The sequence below is a fragment of the Cyprinodon tularosa genome, unplaced genomic scaffold (genome assembly GCF_016077235.1).
Source record: "Cyprinodon tularosa strain WSP-4 unplaced genomic scaffold, ASM1607723v1 ctg27, whole genome shotgun sequence".
Classification (NCBI taxonomy): domain Eukaryota; kingdom Metazoa; phylum Chordata; class Actinopteri; order Cyprinodontiformes; family Cyprinodontidae; genus Cyprinodon; species Cyprinodon tularosa.
Genome location: NW_024038974.1, coordinates 691,529 through 716,778, shown reverse-complemented (window position 1 = coordinate 716,778; position 25,250 = coordinate 691,529). Strand labels below are relative to the sequence as shown.

General features: G+C 36.8%; 1 protein-coding gene across 1 annotated transcript; it reads right to left on the bottom strand.

Moving 5' to 3' along the window:
* Nucleotides 1-3,667: 3,667 nt before the first annotated feature.
* xpnpep2 (X-prolyl aminopeptidase (aminopeptidase P) 2, membrane-bound) lies at nt 3,668-24,647 on the bottom strand. Its single transcript, XM_038289460.1, has 21 exons — nt 24,516-24,647; nt 24,030-24,091; nt 23,684-23,794; nt 23,526-23,589; nt 20,181-20,285; nt 18,923-19,009; nt 18,622-18,765; nt 17,423-17,524; nt 17,238-17,319; nt 16,847-17,048; nt 16,666-16,755; nt 16,459-16,568; nt 14,506-14,583; nt 9,758-9,829; nt 9,618-9,678; nt 9,451-9,520; nt 9,184-9,288; nt 7,459-7,518; nt 6,263-6,339; nt 6,076-6,165; nt 3,668-4,026 (listed from the first exon to the last, which is right to left on the bottom strand). The coding sequence occupies exons 1-21, from the start codon at nt 24,562-24,564 to the stop codon at nt 3,829-3,831; spliced, it is 2,019 nt and encodes a 672-aa protein (XP_038145388.1). The 5' UTR covers nt 24,565-24,647; the 3' UTR covers nt 3,668-3,828.
* Nucleotides 24,648-25,250: the final 603 nt, after the last annotated feature.

Genomic DNA, 25,250 nt, shown 5'->3' with positions numbered 1-25,250 from the left:
AGAGAAAATGCTTGGAGCTTGCACAGCTGTGGTCTCAAAAATCACGTCCGCGAGCGTCCGGCAAAGATTGAGCCCCGGACAAGGTACTGTAATCTTCTCCTTCTTATAGCTCATGAGTCTATGTGTTGGATCATGTGGATGTTTAGCTGTCCGTATCAAAAACTGACATGCAATCCATGCCCTGAACTGTATGCATCTTGCCTCTATGTCCAAGATTACAGATACATCTCCTCTATCAGTCCGGCTCCAAGATGTGCCCATATCCTGTGTATCTTTAAAAGACAAGAAGGCTGTCCTATTTAGATGACCTCAGTACACACAGTGACATCCACAATGTGAAGGGAGGCCTTCTACCCTGTCTAATCTGACTAACAAAATAACAATGCACATGATGTATAAAAGAATAAACCTAACAACGCTCCTCTATTTTCCTCATAGAGCTGTGTGGACTGTGTGCTGCTCCTCTGGTTTTCTCAATTTTTTTCTCCATTTTATGGTTGTTTTCCAAACAGCCATAAAGAAGCTGGCAGTCTCAGTGCAATGCTGGTGAGTCCACATTAACTTAAGATATATAATCTGGTAAAATCACAAATATGGCGAGTAATATAACAATATAACAAGTTGGATGCTCTCTGATAATTGAATTTAGCTAAATTTCAGCATTATGAGAATAATTACCAAATACATGACTGAATGCTAAAATCTATTGTTTTCTACAGCTGTAAGAAGACAACGTCACACCTAACAACGTGGTCAACCACATGTAACTGATAAGAAATTCTGTCAAGTCTTTGCTCAGAGTTGCTCTCAGAAACTAGCTGAATCACTCTTAAGCTTCAACTCCTTGGCAGGAATTTAAAGGTTAAGATAGGAACTCTCTGAGAGAATCGTAATGAATACAAGCACAGGTCCAAGACTCAAGTCTTAACAGCTTTTATCTGATGTGATAAGGCCTAAAAGGAAGCCTTTATGTGAGCAACAGACTGAAATGTAAGGGTATGATTTACTCTGAAAGGATCAAGTTGATATTAGACAGTGACATCATCTTATCTTGGAATATTTAAAGTTCATACAAAATCTGCTAATATTATCTGTGGCTTAATGACCACACAAATGTCTCAATTGAAATCAACCTGACACAATTTCTAATAAAGTTTTATATATAAAGCGAAACATTATGGCAAAACCCACAATGCTCTGTTGAGAAAGTAACTCTGTTTGGCCATACCTTGACACTCGGATGGCAGTTCTGATGCCATAGTGTTGTACACGACATGTTATATAAGATAATATCCCCAGGATGTCTAAGTGGTCCAGAAGGACCATATTCATTTTACTGATGAAAAATATATGTATATAAATTTAAATATAGTATGTAAATAATCTTTTTTATAATTTGCCCAAAACTTTATATCTTTGTCTGATATTTTTGTTAAATGAAGTCAGTGTAATGTCCAGTTATTTAGTAGATAATAAATCCTTTTTAAAAAACAAACTCTTACTCTTTCAAACCTACTGGAGTAGGAGTATTATTAGAAACCTGCTGAATTATGCCTTAGAAAACATCAACTAACAATGGAAATATTGAATGTTAATTTAGTAACTGTTGTTGCTTAATGATTAAATGTTTGCTAAGAGTCAGGAAATCAAAACAAAAACAGAACCCATTTAGTGCATTTGATGATGATGAAGGTGCTGGGTTTGATTCCTGGTGCAATGTCTTTCTGCATGGAGTTTGCATGTTCTCCACAGGCATGTATGGGTTCTCTCCGAGTACTCTAACTTCCTCCAGAGGTCCAATACCATGACTGCTAGGTTAGTTGCTGTCTCTAAATTGTCCTTAGGTGTGTGCATGGTTGTGTGTCTCGGTGTTGCCCTGCGACGGACTGGCGACCGGTTGTTTCACCCATAAAGTGCTGTAGGTAAGCACCAGACCCACCACGACCCTGTTGGATAAGGGGAAGAAGATGGATGGATAATAACTGAATGAACAATAGACTATTTTGTGTGGGATTGAAATGTATATTTAGTAAAGATCTCAAAAACAATGACTGTAACTGAAACACTGGGTTGCCTCCATATTTTGCTTTAAATAAGCTTTGCTTCTGCACAGATGACACATGTTAAATGGACAAAGCGTGTTTTATGGCTGCAGGTTGATGCATTACATAACACTTTCAGAAAATGCTTTTTAGAAAGCTTTTTAGATGCTTTTTTAGGAAGACAAGATGCAAAATGTTACTTTTTTCCATTTACAAAAAAAGCTAAATAAGAGAATGCAGAAGAGTTGTCTTCTTTGAGCCATCCATGTCAGTTTTAATAATTTTTAGTAATAACAGTAGGGTTACATTTACAGCTTTATGATGGTGGAGGAGTTTCAGAAAATGAAGTACACAGCTGCTGCATGATAGTTGATAAAGTAATGACTGGTAACAAAAAAAATCTCTAACCCATAAATAACATCATTGATACTGAAAATAAGATATGAAAGAGAACAATTTATCAGTTTCTTAAAACATAGCAAAACAAAATCCTGGGCACGATGTGAGCAACTGAAAAAGGGAGATTCTGAGACTTTTAAAGGAAATGAGATTAGAGTTTGGGGAAAAGGAACTTGTTTGCTTTTCTCATAAAGAGTTTGGGTGGAGTACTGTAACTTACAGTGACTCATCATATAAGCTTCTTAATGAGACTTGATAGCATTTCTGATTATGTTAAAAGAGACAAAGAGAGCTTATTCAAAGCTAAAGCTAATATAGAAATTTAAGGGGCAAAGTAATGGCAACCTGTTTTGAAAACTGAGTACATCTCCTTTTACCAAAAGAAAAGCACTGAGTCTTCTTCTATACATTTGATAAGATTTGATTTTAAAGAGAGGAACAGAATCTCTAAAACACACATTTTTCTCTACGGCTCAACCAGAGGTTGTTTAAAAGATTTAGACCTTGTTACTAAGATCTCAATAAAAAAGTGTTGTGTGGCAGCTGGAAACCCTTCTAATTGTTGATGTGTTTGTTTCAAATGATCTTCAGTATTCCTATGAAGCCCAGCAGATTTTTTTTATTTTAAAGGTCCATTCATTTCAAAGAGTTCATGGCATCATAGATCTTTTTCCATGCTTCACAATAGGTAGAAGATGCTTTTCTACACACTTAACTATTAATAATTGAACTTTATTTATCTCACATTGGAGGAGCAGTGTAGGGAGCAGTGTGGGGTTAAGGGTCTTGCTCAGAGACCTAGAGTGGCAGTCTGTGGGAGTGGAGCTCGAACTCAAAACTTCAGGACTCCAAGCTCTATGCGCTAACCACTAGGCCGCCACTCCCCTGATTCTAAAAATCAGTCCAGAATCCATCCATCCATCCATCCATCCATCCATCCATCCATCCATCCATCCATCCATCCATCCATCCATCCATCCATCCATCCATCCATCCATCCATCCATCCATCCATCCATCCATCCATCCATCCATCCATCCATCCATCCATCCATCCATCCATCCATCCATCCATCCATCCATCCATCCAAGTTACCACTGTATTAAAATATTGGCTGATCAAAGAAGCATCCATTTTAAAACTCCATAGGTTATTGTTACAGGTTATTAAATCAAAACTCTTAGAAAATATTCCTTTACATATTGGAAAACACAAAAAGTCACATATTTACTCACACATTTCAAATTGTTTATTACATCTTACAATTATAAATTAAAAAATTATAAATTTCTGTGCATCTGTTGACCCAGTGTACCTGCTCAGTAGAGGCTGCATAGGCTTAACTTTTCAGTGCAAGTCTGTTGAGATGGGTAATAGAGGATTCTCCTCAGATGATATTGTGCAGAGCAAAGACCAGAGCTATGAGTGTTAAGGAGGAGGAACAGACGGAGGCAGAGGATCCAGCTTCAGTGAAAGGCTCTGTGTTCCTGAGCATCCAGTCCTTCTCCTCATGCAGCCCCTGCTTGTCCAGCTCAGGACCCACCAGCTGACGAATTGTCTCATAGTAATTATTCAGCCACTGAATCTGGAGACAAAAATACACTTGCATGTTAAAGTGCAGTTAACCTCAAAATGTTTCTCTTAAGATGTTTTTACAGAGAAAAAAAAAGTTAGATTGTTTATAAGTTATATTTCCGTTTTTCTATGAACCCCTAATATTTAATGCAATTTCTTTTGTAAACTACTTCTATAGAAGTATGAACAGTCCATCAGCATTAATTATAGTACCACTCCTTTCAATAAATATGGTCCAAAACAATATATATCAACATGGCATACAATATTGCCTGTAACAGTTTTACATTTGATGTCAACAGAAAATAAAGTTCCATTTCTAATACTAAGAGAACATGACAGTTCAGATCTGCAAAAAGCTTTGTTTAACAATTTCTAATCAGAGCATTGCATTTAGGTAATTTAAAACATTTCTGATTCACCAATTTGAGGTATTCGGTTCAAGCCGGTATGTATATAAGAAAATGCAAGTAATTAATTCCCGAGTGTTTTTTTCCAGATCAAGTAAAAAACAAATCAAAGTTAAAACCCATGTTTTCCACTGACAAAGGAGGATGAATAATGGACACAGTCATCTTGCCTGTAAATGTAGTTGTGTCTGAAGGGAATACATTTATTTCATATTTAAAACATTTAAAACTTTTTCTAAGAAATACAAACCTGGAAAATTGGGTATGCAAAATTATTCAGCTTGAGTTAATACTCAAGGGGGCTATCAGTTTTGCACATTGAGAGACTAAAACTTTTGCCCATTCTTCCTGCAAAACAGCTTAAGCTCAGTGCAGTTGGATGGAGAGCTTTGTAACCAGCAGTTTTTAGGTCTTTCCTCAAATTCTCAATTCGATTCAGGTCTGGACTTTGACTTGGCTATTCTAAAACCTGGATAAATTTATTTGGGAGCCATTCCATTGTAGATTTTGCTTTCTGTTTTGGATAATCTGGATTCTAATCCTAATTAGAATGCAAGGAAGTTGCTGCTGGTTTGAGCTACACAAATGAAGGAAAAAATCAAGCAAGAAAATGAAAGAAGAATTACAATGAACCAAGTTCTAACAGGAAAATGCTATTTTTGATCATTCTACATATTGATGAGAGTATCTCGGTATGAACAGTGTGCATATGCATACTTTGAGTAACAATAAACCTGATGTCACAATTGCAGATATAGCTGAATTTTCCTACTAAGGGAAAATGTAGAATATTTCTATTCTATTCTATTCTATTCTATTCTATTCTAACCCCTCAACAAAAAATTCTCGTGAGATTTTCCTAAGGAAAACACCCTTCATAAGGGCAGGTAATGATTCTAAAATAATAGCTATGGTAACAACAACTGTCTATATAACCCCCCAAAAAAGAGCTATATAATATATATATATATATATATATATATATATATATATATATATATATATATATATATATATATATATATATATATATATATATATATATATATATATAATTTTTTCTTGTTATTTATTTATTTTTATTTTTTTGGCTTAATGCACATTTGCTGAAATCCTGCTATGGGTCTGAGGTCGTCTGTTGGCGCCAAACAGTAGTTTTGGATGTTGCCGTATTTTTGAATGCATTTAAAAGCAAATGTTCCATTGAGTATTTTTGAAATACTTCACGGCATTGTTTGGACGTTATGATGTATTTTTCTATTATTAAGCTACCTAGTTTATTTTTTTCCCCCAAAGACATAGATCTGTTAAAATAAGGTTTTATCTATAACCTTTTTTTTTTTTAGCTTTGAAAGTATTTTTTTGGAGAAAAAGAAAAAAAACTCAAAAGCCAAATTTCTCACGTGGTTTTGTTTTCTTTGACTTTGTTATGATCTCAGAGCTGCATAGAAACTTAAACCACAAGTGTGAAATGGGGATTTTAAGAGGAAGCTAGAACCTGTGTTGCAGAAAAGAGAAAGACAGGGTCCATGTCACACAGCAATGTATTTACAAATTAAAACAGGAAGCTGTAGGCAGTCTGTCACAGTTTATCAGTCTGCATCCACCTGATGTAACTGAATCATTGCTTTTGTAAAAAGATAGCTCACCTGCTTTGAACTGAGGAGCGAAGTGTCAATAAGCTTTCTGTCGTATGGGACCAGGGACACGGTGTCAAATGTCAGGAAGTTATGTCCATACTGAGAAATACAGAGGTTTCATAATGTAAAAGGTACCATAAAAAACATGCAATTTAGCACAATCACCTGATTTTTCTGAACAGTTTTGCCTCTTTACCTTTGTCTGAACAGGTATGATCACTGCGATATCTTCAATCCGTATGCCAAAGTCATTCTCTTTGTAATATCCAGGCTCTGTAACAAAATCATATATAAACAAATACAGCACTATAAAAAACGATTTGCTTTCCTGTTAATATGTTATGCCTCTCAGTCAGACTTAATGTTTTAGATCAAACAAATCTTATTATCAAATTCCGACAAAGATAAAGTTAAGCGTACGTTAAAACTAAGTTAAGGTGTAAAAACTGTTTTTAAACATTGGTATTAATTATACTTTGGGTATTAGTTTTCAACCAGATGTAATGGGACACAGCCGTCTTGAAATTCTTAATTTCTGTATTTTGGTGGGGGTGGGTGAGGAAATCTTCCATCCATCCATCCATCCATCCATCCATCCATCCATCCATCCATCCATCCATCCATCCATCCATCCATCCATCCATCCATCCATCCATCCATCCATCCATCCATCCATCCATCCATCCATCCATCCATCCATCCATCCATCTTCTCCCGCTTAGTCCTTGTCAGGGTCGTGAGGTTGGTGCCTATCTCTGGCAGTCTATGGGCGAGAGGCGGGGTACACCCTGGACAGGTTGCCAGTCTGTTGCAGGGCAGCACAGAGACACACAACCATTCATGCACACACTCACACCTAAGGACAATTTTAGAGAGGTCAATAAACCTAAGAGTCATGTTTCTGGACTCTGGGAGGAAGTTAGAGTACCCAGAGAGAGCCACTCATGTACGGGGGGAACATGCAACTCCATGCAGAAAGACCCCGGGCTGAGAATTGAATCCAGAACCTTCTTGATGCAAGGCAGCAGTGCTATCCACTATTCCACTGTGCAGCCTGTATTTAGATTACATTTCTCATAAATTAAACAGTTTTTTCCCCTAAAAGACCAGTATAAGATATATTTTTACTATTTTTCTAACTTTATGAAATAATTGCAGTTCCTAACATTGGTGACAGGTCTGGTCGAACAGTTCAACAAGTAAGTGTCCTTGTTCTATGCAGCGGATTAACATTGCAGTATTACCTATTCATAATGCAGTCAGGTTCAACACTAGCTTTCGTCAGAACCTTATATTTAACTCAGGTTTATCAGTAAAACTGACAGGAAACATCTGACTGGAAATGAGCACCATTTTAACATGCAAGAGGTGATAAATTTACAAACAACTCACCAATTGATGTAAACATGCCAGCTTTGAAAGGAATGTTGTTGGTCTGAAATCCAACTGGCCCTGTAAAGTGGAAGCAAACCTGATCTGAGAATCTGAGAAGGCACCTCTGTTGTACTGTTTTCCAATGATTACCAAAACATACATACTTTTTATTATGAATATCTTTAAAAAATGTTCAGCACATATTTTGATTTGTCAAAATGTTGTTGAAGTATGGCTAACCTAAAAAAAAGCAAAAATGCTCAGGGCAGCCAGTTTTGGGTGTTCCTATTTAGGTGTGGTCATCAGAACATAGGTCCAACAACAACAAGAATAACTTGAGACTTTTTCTCCATTATGTACTTTTAATGCTTTTCAGAGAATGAATCTAAACTAGGATGCAGGTAACTTGCCTTGCCCTAATCATTCCCACATGCTATTTTGAAATGGTGTTCAAATAAATGTCATAAAAATGCTTAAAAATCTTGTTTAATTTAATTTAAATAACTGAAATGTCTGTACATCTTTGAGTTAACATTAGATTTGGTTCTGTTCTTTGTTTCAACAATTGATAAACTAAGTCAGAAAATCAACCATAACCCAAGTCCAATGATTGTCTATGCATCCATTGTGTCTTGGTGCTTGTCTTTGCTGGGTTGGTGCCAATCCTTAGCTGTCATCTGCTGAGAGGTGAGCCACACCCTGACCAGCTCCCGCAGGTGGATAATCCAGGTCCACAAAGTAAAAACCCTGACTAAATTGTCTTTATCCTTTTCACCTAGCCAGGTGATTAGTGCACACTGTCAATGGTTATAGCTACTCTACGCTTTTTGCATTCCGGACCTGGATTATCTACCTCTACAAGTTGCCATTTCATCACAGGGTTCCACTGTAAAGATGGTGTAGTTTGTTTTGTTGCAACCTGAAGTGTGAAATAAACTTCAGTGGAGTTTGAAAACAAAATATGTGTATAGATTTATTATATCTGGTTGAACAATGTGTGTGCCCAGTTTTTTTTTTTTTTTTTTTATTTATTTTGGGGGTCGTGGGGTGGGGGGTGGGGGTGGGGGGGATGGGATGGGGGGGCGTGGAAATTTTATTGTAATCCAAAGGGGGGCCCAGAAGAAAATCTTTGGGGACCACTGCAGTAACCAATGATTCATGGCAGTTATTGCAGTAAAGGGTGACACAATAGGTTTTTAAATTAAAGGGACATTTTTTTTCACATTGGGCCAAGTAGTTTTGAACAAATTTTTAGGTTAAATAAATGAAATCTTAATTTCACAGTTAAAATGTATATTTACTCTGGGTAATTCTCTGTGATAATAAAATTAGTTTCATGATATAAAATTCTTAACTGTAATAATAAAACAAAAGGAGAAAAAAAAACTGCAAGAGAATGGAGATTAATAATAATAAATAAAGAATAATATTGTTTACTGCGCTGTATTAAAATGCTTACCTACTGTCACATAGTTCAGCTGATGTGGGTAACAAGTGATGTAACCACATCACAAGAGGTTTTATTGCAAAAGAAATGTTCACTTACATGTGCATTCCTTTCCAATGTTTGTAATGCTCAGCTGATGCCCAGAGTTCTGGTCAATACAAACTCTTTGCAGTGTTTTTTTTATTTGTACTGTATATAAATATTCATATCTTTATAAATCAGTATTTCTGTTTTTTAGTTTATGCAGTAAAATGTTTTTGATCAATTCTATCAAAAACACCAATAAAGAGCCTTACATTCATGAACTCCAAAGTAGTTTCCCACCCCATGACCGGTGCCATGGCCGTAGTTCAGGCCCACCTCCCACAGAGCCCGCCGGCCAAGCATTTCTATGCGCACACCTGTTGAGACACAAAAAGCCTCTTTCAGGACCTTATAATAAACATTCTGCAGCAGAAGAAGGAGTGCAATCACCTCAGAATGATGTGGAGCAAGATCGCTCTCTAGTGGTGACACAAAAACAAAGTTCAGGGATGGAAAGTACCTTATTGTTTTCTACTCACCACTTGTCCCTGAGGGAAAAACAGTATGTGATATTTCTATGTTCCCCATGAGCACTCGAGTAAAAGCCTCCTGTAGAATAAATAGCGGTAAAATGTGTTTGAAATATGGAATTTAGCGTAGAGTTTTAAATGAATAAAAAAAAAAAGCTGTTTAATGTAAATGTAACCTTTTGCATGTCTGTTGGTGACCCCCAGTGAACCGTGCGGGTGATGTCAGTGGTACCATCTCTAAGAAATGAGAAATAGTGAGAGTCCTTTTGAGCGCACAAGACCTGAAGTAAAACTGGAAGAGACTGGCTTTACTCACAGATACTGGCCACCCGAGTCAACCAAGTACATCTCATCAACTGTCAGCTTCCTGTTGGTTTCTTCTGACGGGCTGCATGGCAGTAAAAAAACAGGAAATGATACTGGTAATTCACTGATAGTGTTTACTGTTAAAATACGAAAGAACTTTTTAGAATAATCCGACAGTTAAAAAAAATATAGATACAAAAGCTCAAAGAACTCTCCAACATTCCAACTCTTCAACGTTAGCAACCGTGACAAATTTTGGTCTGAACAATGCAACATTAAAAATTTTCTAACTTTATGAAATTTTATGAAACATTTTTTTTTATTATTATTTCTAAGATACAAGAGCGGTTGGATGATCATCAGTGATAAATAACAGGCAATGTAACTGAGATAATATTTAATCTTTTTCCTGACACACCTGTAGCAAAGAGTCTCACGCTGTTACAGCTCAAAAATAGTTAAATGCAATTTTTCCATTTTGTCAAATCGTAACCACAGACTTCATTGTGTTTTAGTTGTAGCCTTGAGGTCAAAGTTAAGGAAAATTGTGAAGTTAAAAGAAAAAGATTTTTGTCTTTAAACTTTCATTTTCTTTATGAATAAATTTTTTTTTTGAAGCACAGTTTGCAGTAATGTGGCATGGTCTCTACCAGTTTTGCACTTCTATCTATTGGCATTTCTTCCCATTCCTCTTTGCAAACTACTGTAGGTCAGGCTGGGTGGAGAGCGTCTGTGAACATCCATTTTCAAGCTCATTGCACAGATTCTGAAATTGATTTCTGTCTGTAACAGGTGTGTGACATTCTGAGAAATAATTTGTAGTTGTTGATCCAGTTGTAGTTCTGGTTGTATCTTTAAGTGTCCTGCTGGAAGGTAAACTGTGATTTTCTTTCCAAGTAGAACTTAAATTATCCTCCACCCATCTCGCTATCATCTCACACTCTCATTTCCGTCCCCACATCATGATGTTGTTTCCACCAAGCTTCAGATGTGAAGTGCTGATTTTCTCCCTCAGATTATGTTTTGAATGGGCACAAAAGTTTCAGTTTACATCTCATTTGACCAGAGCACCTTATTCAACATGTTTGCCATTTTCTCTATATGCCAAATGATTTTATTTTTTGTATGTCTTTCAACAAGGCTTTCTTTTGCCGCTCTGCTGTTAAAGCCAGGTTTTTGGAGTTCAGTAGAACTTTAACTGGCTATTAAGGCTCTCATTATGCTCCATGTGTTAGAAGGTATACAGCTGTGCTATAATCTTTTAATTTCAGATAGATTGATGATAACCACTGCTTTAAACTTCTCCACAGCATTGTCCCTCATCTCTATACTGTAGTCTTCATGATGCAGTTCACTCACTGATATTCTCTAACAAACAGAACAGCTCTATGTATACTGGGATTAAAACTACACATAGGTTCACTCTACTTATATGGATAGTTTGAAAAGGTGGTCCTGGTTCAGCCTCCTTAAACACCTCAGATGCACAAAACCAATTTTTAATTAACAGAGAATATCTTCTTTTTGTTCTTTTTTTCTGTGACATATAGAAATAATCTTTATATTTTACAATATTATCTACTAACACATTTTGCTGGTGATTAATACAGAGAAATTCCCTCCTCTGTAGAAAATCTTCATGGTTATCGGTGCTGCAGTTCAATACTTTTAGAGATTGTTATTTAAAAGACAGCCTTGAGGCTCACTACTTTTTCACTTGATCTGATATAGGGATTCAAAGTATAAATAGACCAGTGAAAAGTGATGCTGGACAGCACACTAGAAATCCTGTTCTGAGAAATGCCACTAACTGCAATGGTGTGCCAATTTATTCCATTTGGATGCAAAAAAAACCAAAAAACAGTATTAAAAGAAGTTTCCCCCCCAAAAAAATTTTTGCTTCACAGACAAACTGTCTGCTCTATTTGACTTATTGATGGTCCAAATTTTGTCAACATATGCATCCAATATTATCTGATGTAGCTAGTGTTGCTCTGATACTGATACCAGTGTCAGGCAGGGCCCCGACACTGCACTAAAATGGTGGTATCGGTATCGGCAAGTACCGACAAATAGGGCACCGATACCATGTTATGAGCTAAAAGTTTATTCAACTATTGTCACCCATTCCAGGAAGGCAATAAAAATTTCGGTTGGATCACTTTGCATTAGTCTTTTTCCTGTTTCTCAAAGATAGGCAGCAACTTGACAAAGCCATGATGGCAATTATTTTACATCCAAGTAGTATGCAGTTCTTCATATATACACACACATCAATTTCAAACAGATGCTATCGGTATGGTATCGGTATCCAATACCGATACTGCACAGCCAGGTATCGGGTATCGGTATCAGGGCCAAAAAATGGCATTGGCGCAACACCAGTTGTAGCACCCATGCCTCCTTCCCACCTGAGTGTCAAACATTCTAAATATAGGCAGTGAATATGCAGCTGCAATCAGATTCAACTTTGATAAATCATGAGGGAAGCAAGTCATTACATTTGCAAGTCCTCGTCTAATGTTCTGTTGATCAGCAAATGTTCTGTATATTAATGAAAGCTAACTGGCTAACTGGACTGTGGGTACTGCTTTGTTCACATCATAGATGTAATTCTGATTGTGGCTGGTTACTAGATCAACTTTGTACAGGCTATCAATTATGTGCCTATTTTTATACATGCAAAAATATTGATTTACTTTAGCAAAATATGCAATATTAGATCAAGACCTTAATCTATTCGCCTTGATCTGTATTTTCGTAGTGTCTTAGTTCAGCTCCTTTTGCATTATCTCTTTTGTCTCTTTTTGATTCCCTAATTTTATGAACTGAATCCTTTGATTCTGTCATCTGTTTCCTTTGTCTTTTTCTACTTCTGCATCAATATTTATTTATTCATTCTGGGTTACTCATCATTTGTTGCTTAATTCTTACATTTAACTTTATTTCAACTTTCTAACTATTACACTGCACCGTTTTCTGTCTGTGCTCCATGTCCTGTTCAACATCTGCAAGTGTTCTGCTTCATTATGACACCTACCTGTACACAATTCTCTTTCTGAGCTCCTGTCTGCATTTTTGTTTAACTCAGAGCTTAAAAAAATAAGGTATCACATCACGTGTTCTGATTTTTAATTCCTAAAACCTTTACAAACTATTATCTCTTCTCCTTCAACTTTACAGTTATGTCTTATGTTGTTCTGGTCTTACTGTGCTTATCATCACATATAGAGGTTTTTTGTGTCACTCCTGACAGAACAGTAACAAAGGGCCACTAGTGAAATGATTCAAAACACAAAAGGGAATTCCCTTGAATATAAGACACTTTTGGTATCTCCCCTGTTTAAAGGATGAAAGCTAAATATGTTGGGTATGCAGTCAACGATTACACAACAGTATTGTAAAATGTAGCTTTCTAAATGTTTCCTGCCCCAGAATGTTCAGAGGAGTTAAATAGCTGTATTCATAACCAGAGATGGGAAGTAACGAAGTACAAATACTTCGTTACTGTACTCAAGTAGATTTTTCTGATATGTTTACTTTACTTTACTACTTATTTTTATGGCGACTTTTTACTTCTACTCCTTACATTTTTACACAAATATCTGTACTTTCTACTCCTTACATTTTAAAAAATTGGCTCGTTACTTTAGTTTTGAATCATTTCAATGGAGTTACCGTTATTATTGTTCACGTCATCAATACCAAATTCAATCTAATTGGATGGGAATCTACGTTGCATTTGACGCGCCACTACAAGATGAATCGACAGATTCGGCGGTATTCATTGGCGGCAAATCATTGCAGCTTGGTGGCGGCGGCGTTAGCATAGTAGCATGGACGACGAGATGATTGAAAATGAACACAACGGAGATCTAGTCCTATTGGCAGACATCCATTTAAAATGTAGGCAACGGCATGAAAAAAGTGGTTTCTACTTTTACTTTTATACTTTAAGTAAATTTACAAGCCTGTACTTTGTTACTTTTACTTGAGTAAAGAAGTTTAATCAGTACGTCCACTTTTACCAGAGTATTTTTTAACACAAGTATCTGTACTTTTACTCAAGTACGGAAAGTGAGTACTTTTGCCATCTCTGTTCATAACAAACATTTTGTACAAAGTGGCCTATATCTACTGCTGAAAAATACGTTGAAATCATTGATTTGCATAAAACACATCAGATGCTTGAAGCACAGATTTGCTAGATTTGTTTCAAACACCCTGTTTTACATCTATGCAGATAAAATGAAGGCACTCTAAAAACTTGGCGTGATGGAAAATAGGTTTTTTAAATTGAAAAATAACAGTTTCATCAGCTTAAAACATATATATAGTACAAACTTGGCCTTACACTGTCCCCACAAAGTAACACACTTGCTATAGCAAAGGCAATCTGTTGAGTCCCATTGATTTTCAGTCAATTTTAACCCTATCTATCCCTTGAACCTGACATTAACCAATAACTCAACCACTACCAGGGCATACCTCACCTTAACCTAAATAAAAGTCACACCTTAGTCCTAAACCTAACCTTTAGCAGACAACATGTTCTCACTCTAATACCAAAATAAGAGCACATATAAAATCAAACACATCCTTACTGCACTTAGCTCTTTTTGTTTTTTTGTCTTTAATATTTCACCCATTTAAGAATTTCTTTATTCATTCCAAACTGTATGTCTACACAAGCTGGAATAAGGAAAGTCTCATTAAAAGGTAGAACTTGAAAAAGAAGATGACATGCTTTCATCTTACCTGTAGTGTGCAAGAGCTGCATTTGGTCCACTAGCAGAGATTGTTTCAAAGCTTGGGCCTTTGTTGTCCTTCTGTTTGCTGGAACATAAATATATCTGTTATTCCCATTTCCAAAATATCTATAGATATGTTAATAAATACCGGTACCTAAATACATGAATAATACATCTATAATACACAAATAAATCAATGTGTTTACACACTCTATACAAGTGTACAAGTAAACAATCAACTTGTGTATCACTATTGGAAGTCCTCACAGGCACGTTGTTTTCGATATAGTTTACTACCACACGTCAACAGTAAATTAAGAAGCACAAGCTTTTTTTCCAAGCTAAATATAAGCAATGTAATTAAGACTAATGTAACTGTTGTCTGCAGCTGTTGTGCTGAGCTGCGTATGCTGTTGGCAGCAGGCTTTTGTTCATCTCTTATTTTTTCCAAGACTCCCTTTTAGTATTGGAAAAAGGATTAGCTGTTCCATCCTGTAAATACTTCAGGTAATGTTTCTCTGAATTGCATAACCCCATTTATAACATTAAGCCTTTTGATGCATCTTTTATTTAAAGGGGTCATAGAATTATTATATGGGGTAATGGTGCTGGTCCTTATGGTCTCTGAATAGGATGTGTAACATTGGTTGGGCTAAAAATGGCATATTAGCTGTTCTATGCGCTCTAATGCATGCCTGGTTGTTACAATACCTAGAATAAAACGACAGGATTTCTTCCTTTTATGGTATGCTTATGAATATTTAGATGAGCTGTGCACTGATTGGTTGGTTTACAACGAGCGAAGCTGCTGAGCAAAGATGCATCATTGCAATAGGCACTCACTCACTGAAACATCGAGATTGTTGATATGGTAGGGTGACCAGACGTCCTCTTTTTCTTGGACATGTCCTACTTTTCATACCTGAAAAGATTTCCGGGGAGAATTTCAAAATCGCACTGGATTTTGATCGACTACATTGCAGCACGTAGTCGAAACACACTGGGCACTCGAACCGAGCCGTGAGCTCCAGGGCTGGTTCGCGAACCCTGGCGGACGGGGGCAGGGAGCCAGGGGCAGGGAGCCAGGGACACAGGTGGCCCCATGCCCCCCACCTCCTGCACGGGCAGCTCATGGTTCTCACGGGCAGCTCATGGTTCTCTGCAGAGGTCCGGTCCAGTCAGCGGCCAGCAGTCTACACTTCAACCCACCCTCTCCCTTGGACCAGTGAACCAGTGGGCTGGTCTGTATGTTAGTTTTGGGGAGTGACAAAGGTACAGGCCAGAACCAAATATGGCAACATCCTCAAGTTTACGTCAACTCGGGGCTTCATTTGGATTCGCAGGGGTTTGAACGTCCATTTCATCCACGGAGCTATCGATGTTCATCTATGACAAGGTAAACTTGGTTTTGCTTTCTATGACCCCCTTTAAGAATGAAGCTTTTGTTGTTTTAAAAAAGTGAGTTTCATATTAATATGCTGTATGTATACTTATTAATGTGTAATATGGATCTGCAACCTCTACAATCCAAAGAGCGATTTTCACATTCAGTCAAGTGTATAAAAATAGTTTAGAGCCGCGAACATTATTTGACCTTCTTTAAAGAGATACCTACCAAGGATTTTGTTAAAATCACTGTGCCATGTCAAATATTTTAAAATGAAGGACAAAATTTGTGAAAAAAATAAGTGCATTTTAAATTGGTTTCTGAAATCCCATTTTAGCATTTAGAAAAGATCAAAAAACATATTTCTGTTATATTTAGAGTCAATTTCTTTTTCAGTGCAACCAGTCAGTTTGTTAGTAGTTCTTTTTTTTTTTTTTTTTACAAAGATTAGCTGGATCTTTATCATTTTTAGCTAAAGTGATGAAGAGCCACTGTCAAATGATTAAAAACCCTCTTGTGGCTCCAGGTCCACAGGTTTCAGACCCCTGAGTAAGACTTAATTTGTTTACTCACCTGCGACAGTTATTGACATATTCTGCAGCGCTCAGCTCGGTCACATTCCCCTTTGGGACTGCCTTTTCCAGCCACATCAGCAACTGGATAACAGCAACTGCATCCCTCACCTGAATGACATGTGTGTCAAGTTTTATCCTCACTTTTTAATTCCAGTTGGTAAAATAAAAATAATCTTTGTGACTTTTGTTTGCAATCGGGACGTACATGAGCTTCCCTCAGTATTCGTTCCTCAGTCTCATCTTTCACAGCTTTAGTTGTCAACACAGGAGAATAGGAGGATGTCATTAGTTTCTCCTAAATTAGATAACAACAAAAACAGGCATTAATATAAAACCACATTTTTTTAAATGCTAATAAAGTGAATATTTAGAATTCAGATACATACATGGGGCGTTATAATCTCATAAAGTGCGTAGTTTGTGTATTCTGTACCGATCCAAACTTTAACCCCAGGCTGAGCCACATAGGTCATTAGATTTTCCCGAACAGAATTGTAACTTTTCAGCTGCACACAGAGGGATTCTTTGCAAAATGCATTCAGGTAAGTCTTTAGGTCCTCAGTCACTCTGTCTGTGTGGACAAACAGCCTGTAGAAACAATGAAAAACATTATTCAATATGATTAAATAAATGACAGGACAGTTTTATAAGGGTATTTGCTGTAATATTTAAAAAATACTATCTTCTATTTAATGTAAACCATTATTTGTTCAATAGATAGACATAAATAATAGTCAATAGACATAAATGAATGTATAGGAAATAAAAGTAACTTACCAGATTTCATTTAAAGTTAGAAGTGTGTAGGAGTAGAAGAAGGGGTTATAAGGAATGTCATTTCCACGCAAATTGAAGAGCCCTAAAAATATTAAAAAGAAAAAAAGCATCATCATTGATTCTTGTTTCTCTCCTGCTTGTTATTGGGGTTTATTTGCTCAGCATCAGGAGTGTTTTTTCCTCACAGGCTGTTTCATCCAGAGCTGAGAGAAGAAGAGCTGTGGGCTGGTATGGATTCATCGTCATTAGACTCCGTATCTGTTCCACCTTCACCTGCCATGTCCTCTCTGAAGGATGAAGCATGTTATGTGTTATGCTAACAGCATCAATGGACTCATTTAACTTTTGCCCATTTTGTGCTTATTGTCATGGTACCACCACACCATCAAACAACAATTGTATATTTTGGTTAAAATTCATATTGTAGAAACATCGAAAACTAAAGCCAGAAGAAAAAAAAAAAAGCATGAGGGGAAAGTTTGTGTTTGAGTTACTTGTGGGTTATAATAAGTTAAATACAGGGAAATACTGGAAAAAGGGACAAATTGGAAGCATTTGTATCTCCTATAGACTTAAATAAAGCTAAAATTGTTAGATATATTCAGAAATTACTACTAAAAATGCATTTTCCATCCAATTTGATCAAGTGTATGCTGTTTTGAAAAAAACAATAAACTATTTCCCTTCCTATTTGTGCAAAAATGGTAATTACCCAAAGACGGTGGATACTTAATTCATATTCATGCCAGACTTTAGAATTAACACAATTTCATCTTATTCCCATTAGAAATAAGCTGAACTCTATGGCTGTAGAAAGGACAGTTATTAAACACTGTAATAACTACAGTGTGGAAAAATCTTTACTAAATGAATAAAACTGTAAACTGGTTTGATTTGTATTTTTTAGTTTAAGTGCTGTCTACCTTCTGACTGTAAAAACACATTTGCCCTTTTATGTCCTTGCTTGTTTGACATTCAAGTAATCGTCTCATTCTTCATTACTTAATGGACTCCATCTAGTCTGCCGAAAAATAAAAGAGCAACCATTCTTATCCTGACTGTCAAACATGCTCTTTAAACCATGCCGATGATGACTTTTTGCAGTTAAATATACAGACCATTAGGTTTTGTGGTGCTCTCTATTCATTCTATTTTTCTAATCTACAGTCATAAAGACTAATAGGACCAACGCTGAGACAGCTTCCTTATCTGCAGGCTCCTCTTGTCCTTTCGAGTTTTTCAATCTGTCAGCCAACCGTAAAAAACATGCTCTTTATGGTTGTTTGCAGGGCTGCTTATTGCTTTCTTTCCAGTTTGCAGGTATTCATCAACTCAGACTGCTGGGCTGCAGTTCATGTGTATTTGTGAATGCAAGAAGACCCACGTATGACTCTATCAGGCAGACGGATGAGGTTGTCAGGTGGGACAGGCGGCCTATCCTTCCACACTTGGTCGACCAGGTTATCAGGAATGGACTTGAGGATACGATTGCTGGACTCCAGACTCATGGAATAGCCTTCCTGGGTCTCTAATGGAGCAGGTTGCAGAAGATAACACCCATTACACAGACTCATTCTAAAGTAAACAATCTGGATGGCGTCTGATGCACCTATTAATATTTTCCTTCTACTTGGTTTATGGTTGTTAAAATGACTAACAGCTGAGTTAAATATGTAGAAACTCACTGAGGGAGAAGAGGAAGGGATCAAAGCCTATGATGCCTTCTGCTGGTACCTCTGCCATAAGCCACTCTGCCACACTGATGATGGACACTAAAACATCAAATCCAAAATGTATTAATGATACCACCGAATATTGGCAAACTTTAAGGAGATGCACGATAATCAGTATTTAATGAAAATATGCAGATATTTTAAAAGCAATTTAGATGTTTCCATGCAGCTGGTTTGTGGGATGTGGGTTTAAAGAATAAAGCATGCAAGATACTCTGTTTACATTCAAATATTTTACTTATTAATCAATTAATGGATTCATTTGTTTTTATTTGTTTTGTGGATAGCATAGGTTGTTTCCAAAACCTGTTGAGCACTTTAAATAAGTGACAACTATGGTGGTCACAATCATCATTTTGACTGAACACAACCGTTAGACAGTTATCCATACAATACCGATAAATTAGCAATGCTTTGTTTCCGTTAATATTGATACTAACTTGTCATTGACAACGCTGACACCCACTTAGCATAAATTAAGGTTAGTCATAAAAATGTTTTTATTATTTTTGCAGGAAATCGCAATTGGGATAGATGGCATGTCATTAGAAATGTTAGCTAGCTATTATCATGAATCATAACTGGTCTTTCCCAATTATCTATCCTCATATGTGGTAACCAGAAATTACTAATACTATTGGTTGTAAGGTGTACCAGGAATCAATAAATGTATTTAGAGCTTTCTCAAAATTTGGTTCACTCTTACTGCTGGTAAGTCTGAAAAAATATTATGATATAAAAAAATACATTTTGCTTTACTTTTTTTGTTACTATATGCTTATCTGTTTGTGTAATCCTGCCTAAAACTTTTTCTGCATGAGTCATTTCCTCACACAGTAGTTTTTAATAAATATGTAATAAAACAGCTTTAAAAACTGTGTTAATTGTAGAAACTATATTTCTTCAAAATATGTCAATCTGTGAATTTCAAGAACCTTATCCCCAATAAACATTCATTAAGGTTTTTAATCTCTTCTGGATAGTTTTGTTTAAGAACAAAAAGCAAAAAAACCAAAAAAGTAATTATGTTTGAGAACAAACAATGTTTGTGTGAGTTTTTTCATAATAAAATCCCCATAATGACACGTTTAGTCTTTAAAATTCTATTTTTGAAAACTGAAAAAAACAAAAAAACACCCCACAGCTATTTAAAAGGAATGCATGCGTGCAACACTGCCATAAGAAAAGGGTAGAGTATAATCATCCATACCATCTTTTTCCAGTTCCCAGTTGCAGTCCATCTGTCTCTCAGCTTGGACCCAGTAGCGGCTGTCTGTCCACAGGGCCGCCTTGGTTCTACTGACAACAGCAGTGCCTGGAAAAAAAAGGTGGGACAGCTGCAGTAACAAGTTGCTGGTGTCAAATCACAAAAACTGGACTGTGACAATTTTTTAAACTACCCTAAACTTCTTTATACAGAGCTTTTATTTATATTGCTTTATATTGCTTTATATTGCAATAAGAGTTTTAATCCATTTATTTTTTTCCTCCTATCCATCCAAGCTTGTTTTATTAAGATTGGAGGCTCATTTGGACATTGCAGTCCCAGGCAACAATCTTAATATTTGTCCCTTATATATTGTATTTAAGCATATTCACCCAAAGTAGGCAGTTTATTTAATCTGCTTGAATCTTGTTTTGTTCCTTTACTTATGATTTATATTAGATGACAAGTATCAGCGTCAGTACATTTAGACCCTTGCCTTTAGGCACAGCGTGACCTTCACCAAGAGAAGAGTTCCTCTCATATCTGGAAACACAGTCCAAATCTGTCTATCTTTATGTTCCATTTTAGTATCACTCTTCCAGGCCATGATGAGCCTTTTACCTTTTATGAAAATGCTTCGAGACAGTCCTGTCCTCTATTGAACACCACATTAACTATATACAGCAAACCTCAACTTAAGCTTTTTTTAGACTATGGTGGCATTTTCAGTCTGGACTGTGTAACTAATACTGGGAGCATATTGTGCACCGTGCTTATAAAGTGGAGATCTAGAAGGAAATGTAATAATTAAAGACCTGGCACAGGAAATGAAAGATGTATCATTCCTCTCATAGCAAGTTTTTACTACTGCGATGGACTGGCAACCTGTCCAGTGTGTACCCATACTCTTGCCCGTAGACAGCTGGAGATAGGCACCAGCACCCCTCGTGACCCCACTTGAGATAAGTGTGTTAGAAAATGGATGGATGGATGGAATTTTTTACTAAACAGCATATTATTATAACTAGTTGATAATTTCCATACTACAAACTGTGCTCTATTTGGATTTTTTCATGGAACCGTTAAATAAAGTGGGAAGACTCTATGACAGGGTAAGAGGCTGACTCACTGACTTAATTTTCGATATTGTAATATTGGGAGTTATTTGACCTTTTAAACCAGCAAACATAATGGGAAATGGTCATGTACTGGATTGAAATATAAGTCAGAAAACAGCAAAAGTTCACAGAATAACTCTCAAAGCAATTACACATTTTATCAGTCTTCAAAATATTATAATAATTTCTAAATATTTGTAAAAAAACAAAAAAAAAAAAAAACAACAACTTTATATTCTGATTAAACTCTTGTAGCCTATTATATGATGCACTCATGTACAGCGTTGACTAACCAGTATCAGGCTGGACCCTCTTTCTCCCAAAAGAATGACATTAAATCTTTACAGACTAGTTTAAAAAGGGTGTTGGGAACTTTTTTCTGAGGTTTTGTCTATATTTGCATTATTGCATCACGCAGTTGTTGCTGAAATATCAAATACATATCCATCATGTTAGTCCCCTGCCCCACTACATCCTTTGGGATGAAGTGGGTAATAGATTGAGATCCTGTGACTGTGCTTAACATGTTCAAGTTGATTTGAGCCCTCTTATGATGTACGTTATCCTACAGGAAGCAGCAATCAGAAGATGGGTTCACTGTAGTTATGCTACCTACTGCCAATGCTACTTACAGCTAGCCTGCTATGTTAGTATGTTTGCTTATATATACAGTCATCCCTACTTTAAATTATCTAAGGTTGAGGATATTAAAGATATAGGGGAGGATTTTATGCTCCACTTAAAAAAATGAATGCACATACACAACCCTGTAGCCGCTCCCGAGAGACTTAGACTTAGACAACATTTATTGTCATTTTGTATACACAGAGTGTATACAAAACGAAATTTCGTTTTGTACAGTTTTCATCTCATTTCCATGCCTTAAAATGCAGCAGTGATCAAATGTAAACAGTGTGGGAGAAAAAACATGGTGTGAAAAAAACCAAAAACGCATTGATATGGAAGTTCAGAGCATTAAATATGTATGGTGCAATTATGCAGAATTTCAGATTGGTGTATTAGTGTGAGGGAATGCCTATCAAACATGTGCAAGAGAAATACATGTATGTCTATGTAACTACAAGCATCTTTATAGCTAACTTTAGCATGCCACAGGCCAATAAACAAGCTATTGTCTAGCTAGATTTATTTATCTATTTATTTTCCTGTGCATTTAGAGCTTTTGAAGAGGAAGTCTTGTAGGATTTGATATGGACTATGAACCCGTGCTCTGTTCATATCGACCAAGATCCAGGATGAGCAAGTATGATGGCCTTATGTAAACATGTCACCAGAATGACTGACTAATAGGAGGACCACTTATTTTGATGATCCATCCAGAAAAAGAACATCCTCCCCTTTACCTTCAATCGTTAATAGAATAAGCTTTCATTAGCGACAATGCCCACTAAAAAATCAATTACTGCCAGTTCTTTGATGTTCCATTTTCAGTGGGACTAGTAACAATTGAAACCCCAAGCAATTAGGCACTAAAATTAGGAACAGATCTACATAACAGTTAATGATGGATATGTCTAAAAAGCAAATTAACCTGTAGTGAATCATTCTAAGCAGGTACTTATGGAAAAGGGGCATTTCAGTCCTAAGCTCATCCTCCTGACATTTGACGTACAGAAAGTCATTTTTAATCACTTAGCTATATTTCCCTTATTTTACTTTATTGGAGACATTTCTCCATAAGCGTGAGAGATGGTTGTGCTTGAAAATCCCGAAAGATCAACATTTTCTGACATACTTAGACCAACCCATCTGTCACCAACAGCTATGCTGCAATACAAAGTAACTGAAAAGTATCAAACCAAGGGGCTGGTGTATGTATGTATGTATGGTGTATTTCATTTGGTAACAGCTGGGTAAACCACACACACAAAAAAAGCTGTTATTTACACCAAATTTGTGCATTTTTACAGTGCCACATTCAGACGTAAAGCACAGTTTACTGATTGGGTTAGTCCCACACTACCAACCAAAAAAAAAGCCCCATCAATAATCAGTCTTTCTGTCCACTGTTATGGACCTTATGAATCAGCAGTGAGATTACTCTCTGAGGACAGCAGCCCTGAATGAGAGGACACAATTAGGCAGAGAGCATTGAAAACAAATGAATGACGACTTGGTGAGGATGTGGGATGAAAGTAAAGGAGCTTAGATGTGGGGGTTGACTCATGATGAGGAGGAGGATGAAGAGGAGGAGAGGATTGTACTGTACCTGCAGAGCCTGTAAAACCAGTCATAAAGGCCATCCTGGCATCACGGGGGGAGATGTATTCACTCTGACAGAAAAAAAATGCAGTAAATCAAAACCACACACACACAAACCAGGTTTTTAAACCCAGATGGATTAATTATGACAGGCACCACATGTACCAGGTGAGCATCGGTGCCAGGAATGATGTAGGCAGATATATTCAGGGAAAGCATTTGCTCACGTAGCTCCTGCAGCTGGAGAGTGGTATTTACTGCTGTGCTGGGGAGAAACTGCAACAAATGCAGACAGGAAGAAAGATGACACGCACATAGATGGAGGCAGAAGTCTCCACATTTATTTAAAACCCAGGAAGCTGCTGAATTATCTGTTTTTCCATCATGCTCTATAATCATTAACTCTGAATGACTCCACTGGGGGCAAAGTTGTCCCTTAATTGTTGATGTTTTTATGGAAAACTATAGTTTATTGTTGTGGGTATTAAAATCGTTCTTAATCGAGTCTTACCGGTGGAGTCAGAGAGCAGTTCCTCTCAGTTCGCTCAAACAAAGCAGCACTGGAAAGATTTCCTGAAAGAACATGTAGACAGATCTAAAACACTGGCAATTACAGACTGGAGCGCACATCAGATAAGCCAAACTTATTATGCTGAGTTGTTTTTTTTCAGCTCTCTGAAACATATCTGCCGTCAGTGAGGCAAACATTGATATGGACAGAAAATCTGAATATATTCAAGCAGAAATCAAGCCAGGATATTAACCAAGTCTATGTCCAAAACTCAGACTTTTATAAGACAGCTGAAAAAATTTGAGAGCCACTGAGAGAAACTATGAAAACAGGTTTTCACTACAACTGCAACTTTAACTGATCTCTTTCGTCTATATACAACTACAAACCTTTCTGTTTTACAATTTCAGTTAACATTACACCATAAACAGTGATCATCAATAAAGAGAGCAGAGGCAGAAAACAGGATGAAGACAAACTCTTTACCCGCCAGTATGGCCGCAGAAAGAGCCCACAGCAACACAGCGGAAGGCATCCTCACCGTCTACACAGAGATCCTGTCCAGACTGCCAGCTGAGCTGATGTGCATTCGGGTTATGTGACAAGGAGTGCCGGGCAATGTTGTGAGCATGTATGGGGGGGGAAAGCCGTCCCCTCTATCCCTTCTCTTGCTCCTCCTCTTCCTCACCACCTCTAACTATCCCCTCTCCCTGTAGCAAAGCAGGCTTTCATGGTAGATTTAGGATAATTGTTTAATTTCTTGATTTTGTAAAACAGGTCCTGGGCCACTGTGAACAATAACTGATTTTAAAATGTTTCCTTAATAAAACACAATTTGTGTTCAGTTAATAGCAGAAACTTATATACAAGCCATGAAAAGATGCTTTAATTCTCTCTGTCTACAACAAAACAAGATTATGTTTTTCTATCAACTGTCATAATAACAAGAGAGAACATTTTTTTCTGCAGTTTTTTATTAATCCCTTCATGACATCAGAAGCATGCATACATCTACTTGCCCTTTTCATAGAGTACAGTACAATGCCTTCTGACATTCGAGGGAAAAATTATGTGTTTGCTTCACAAGCTTCTCCCAGGTCAAAAGGGATGCACTTCAAGGGGATACCTTAAATACATTGTTTCTTTTTGTGACTTCTCAGAAAAAAAAATAAATAAATAAAAATTAGTCTTGAAGATATTCAGCCTTGTGTACAATTCCCA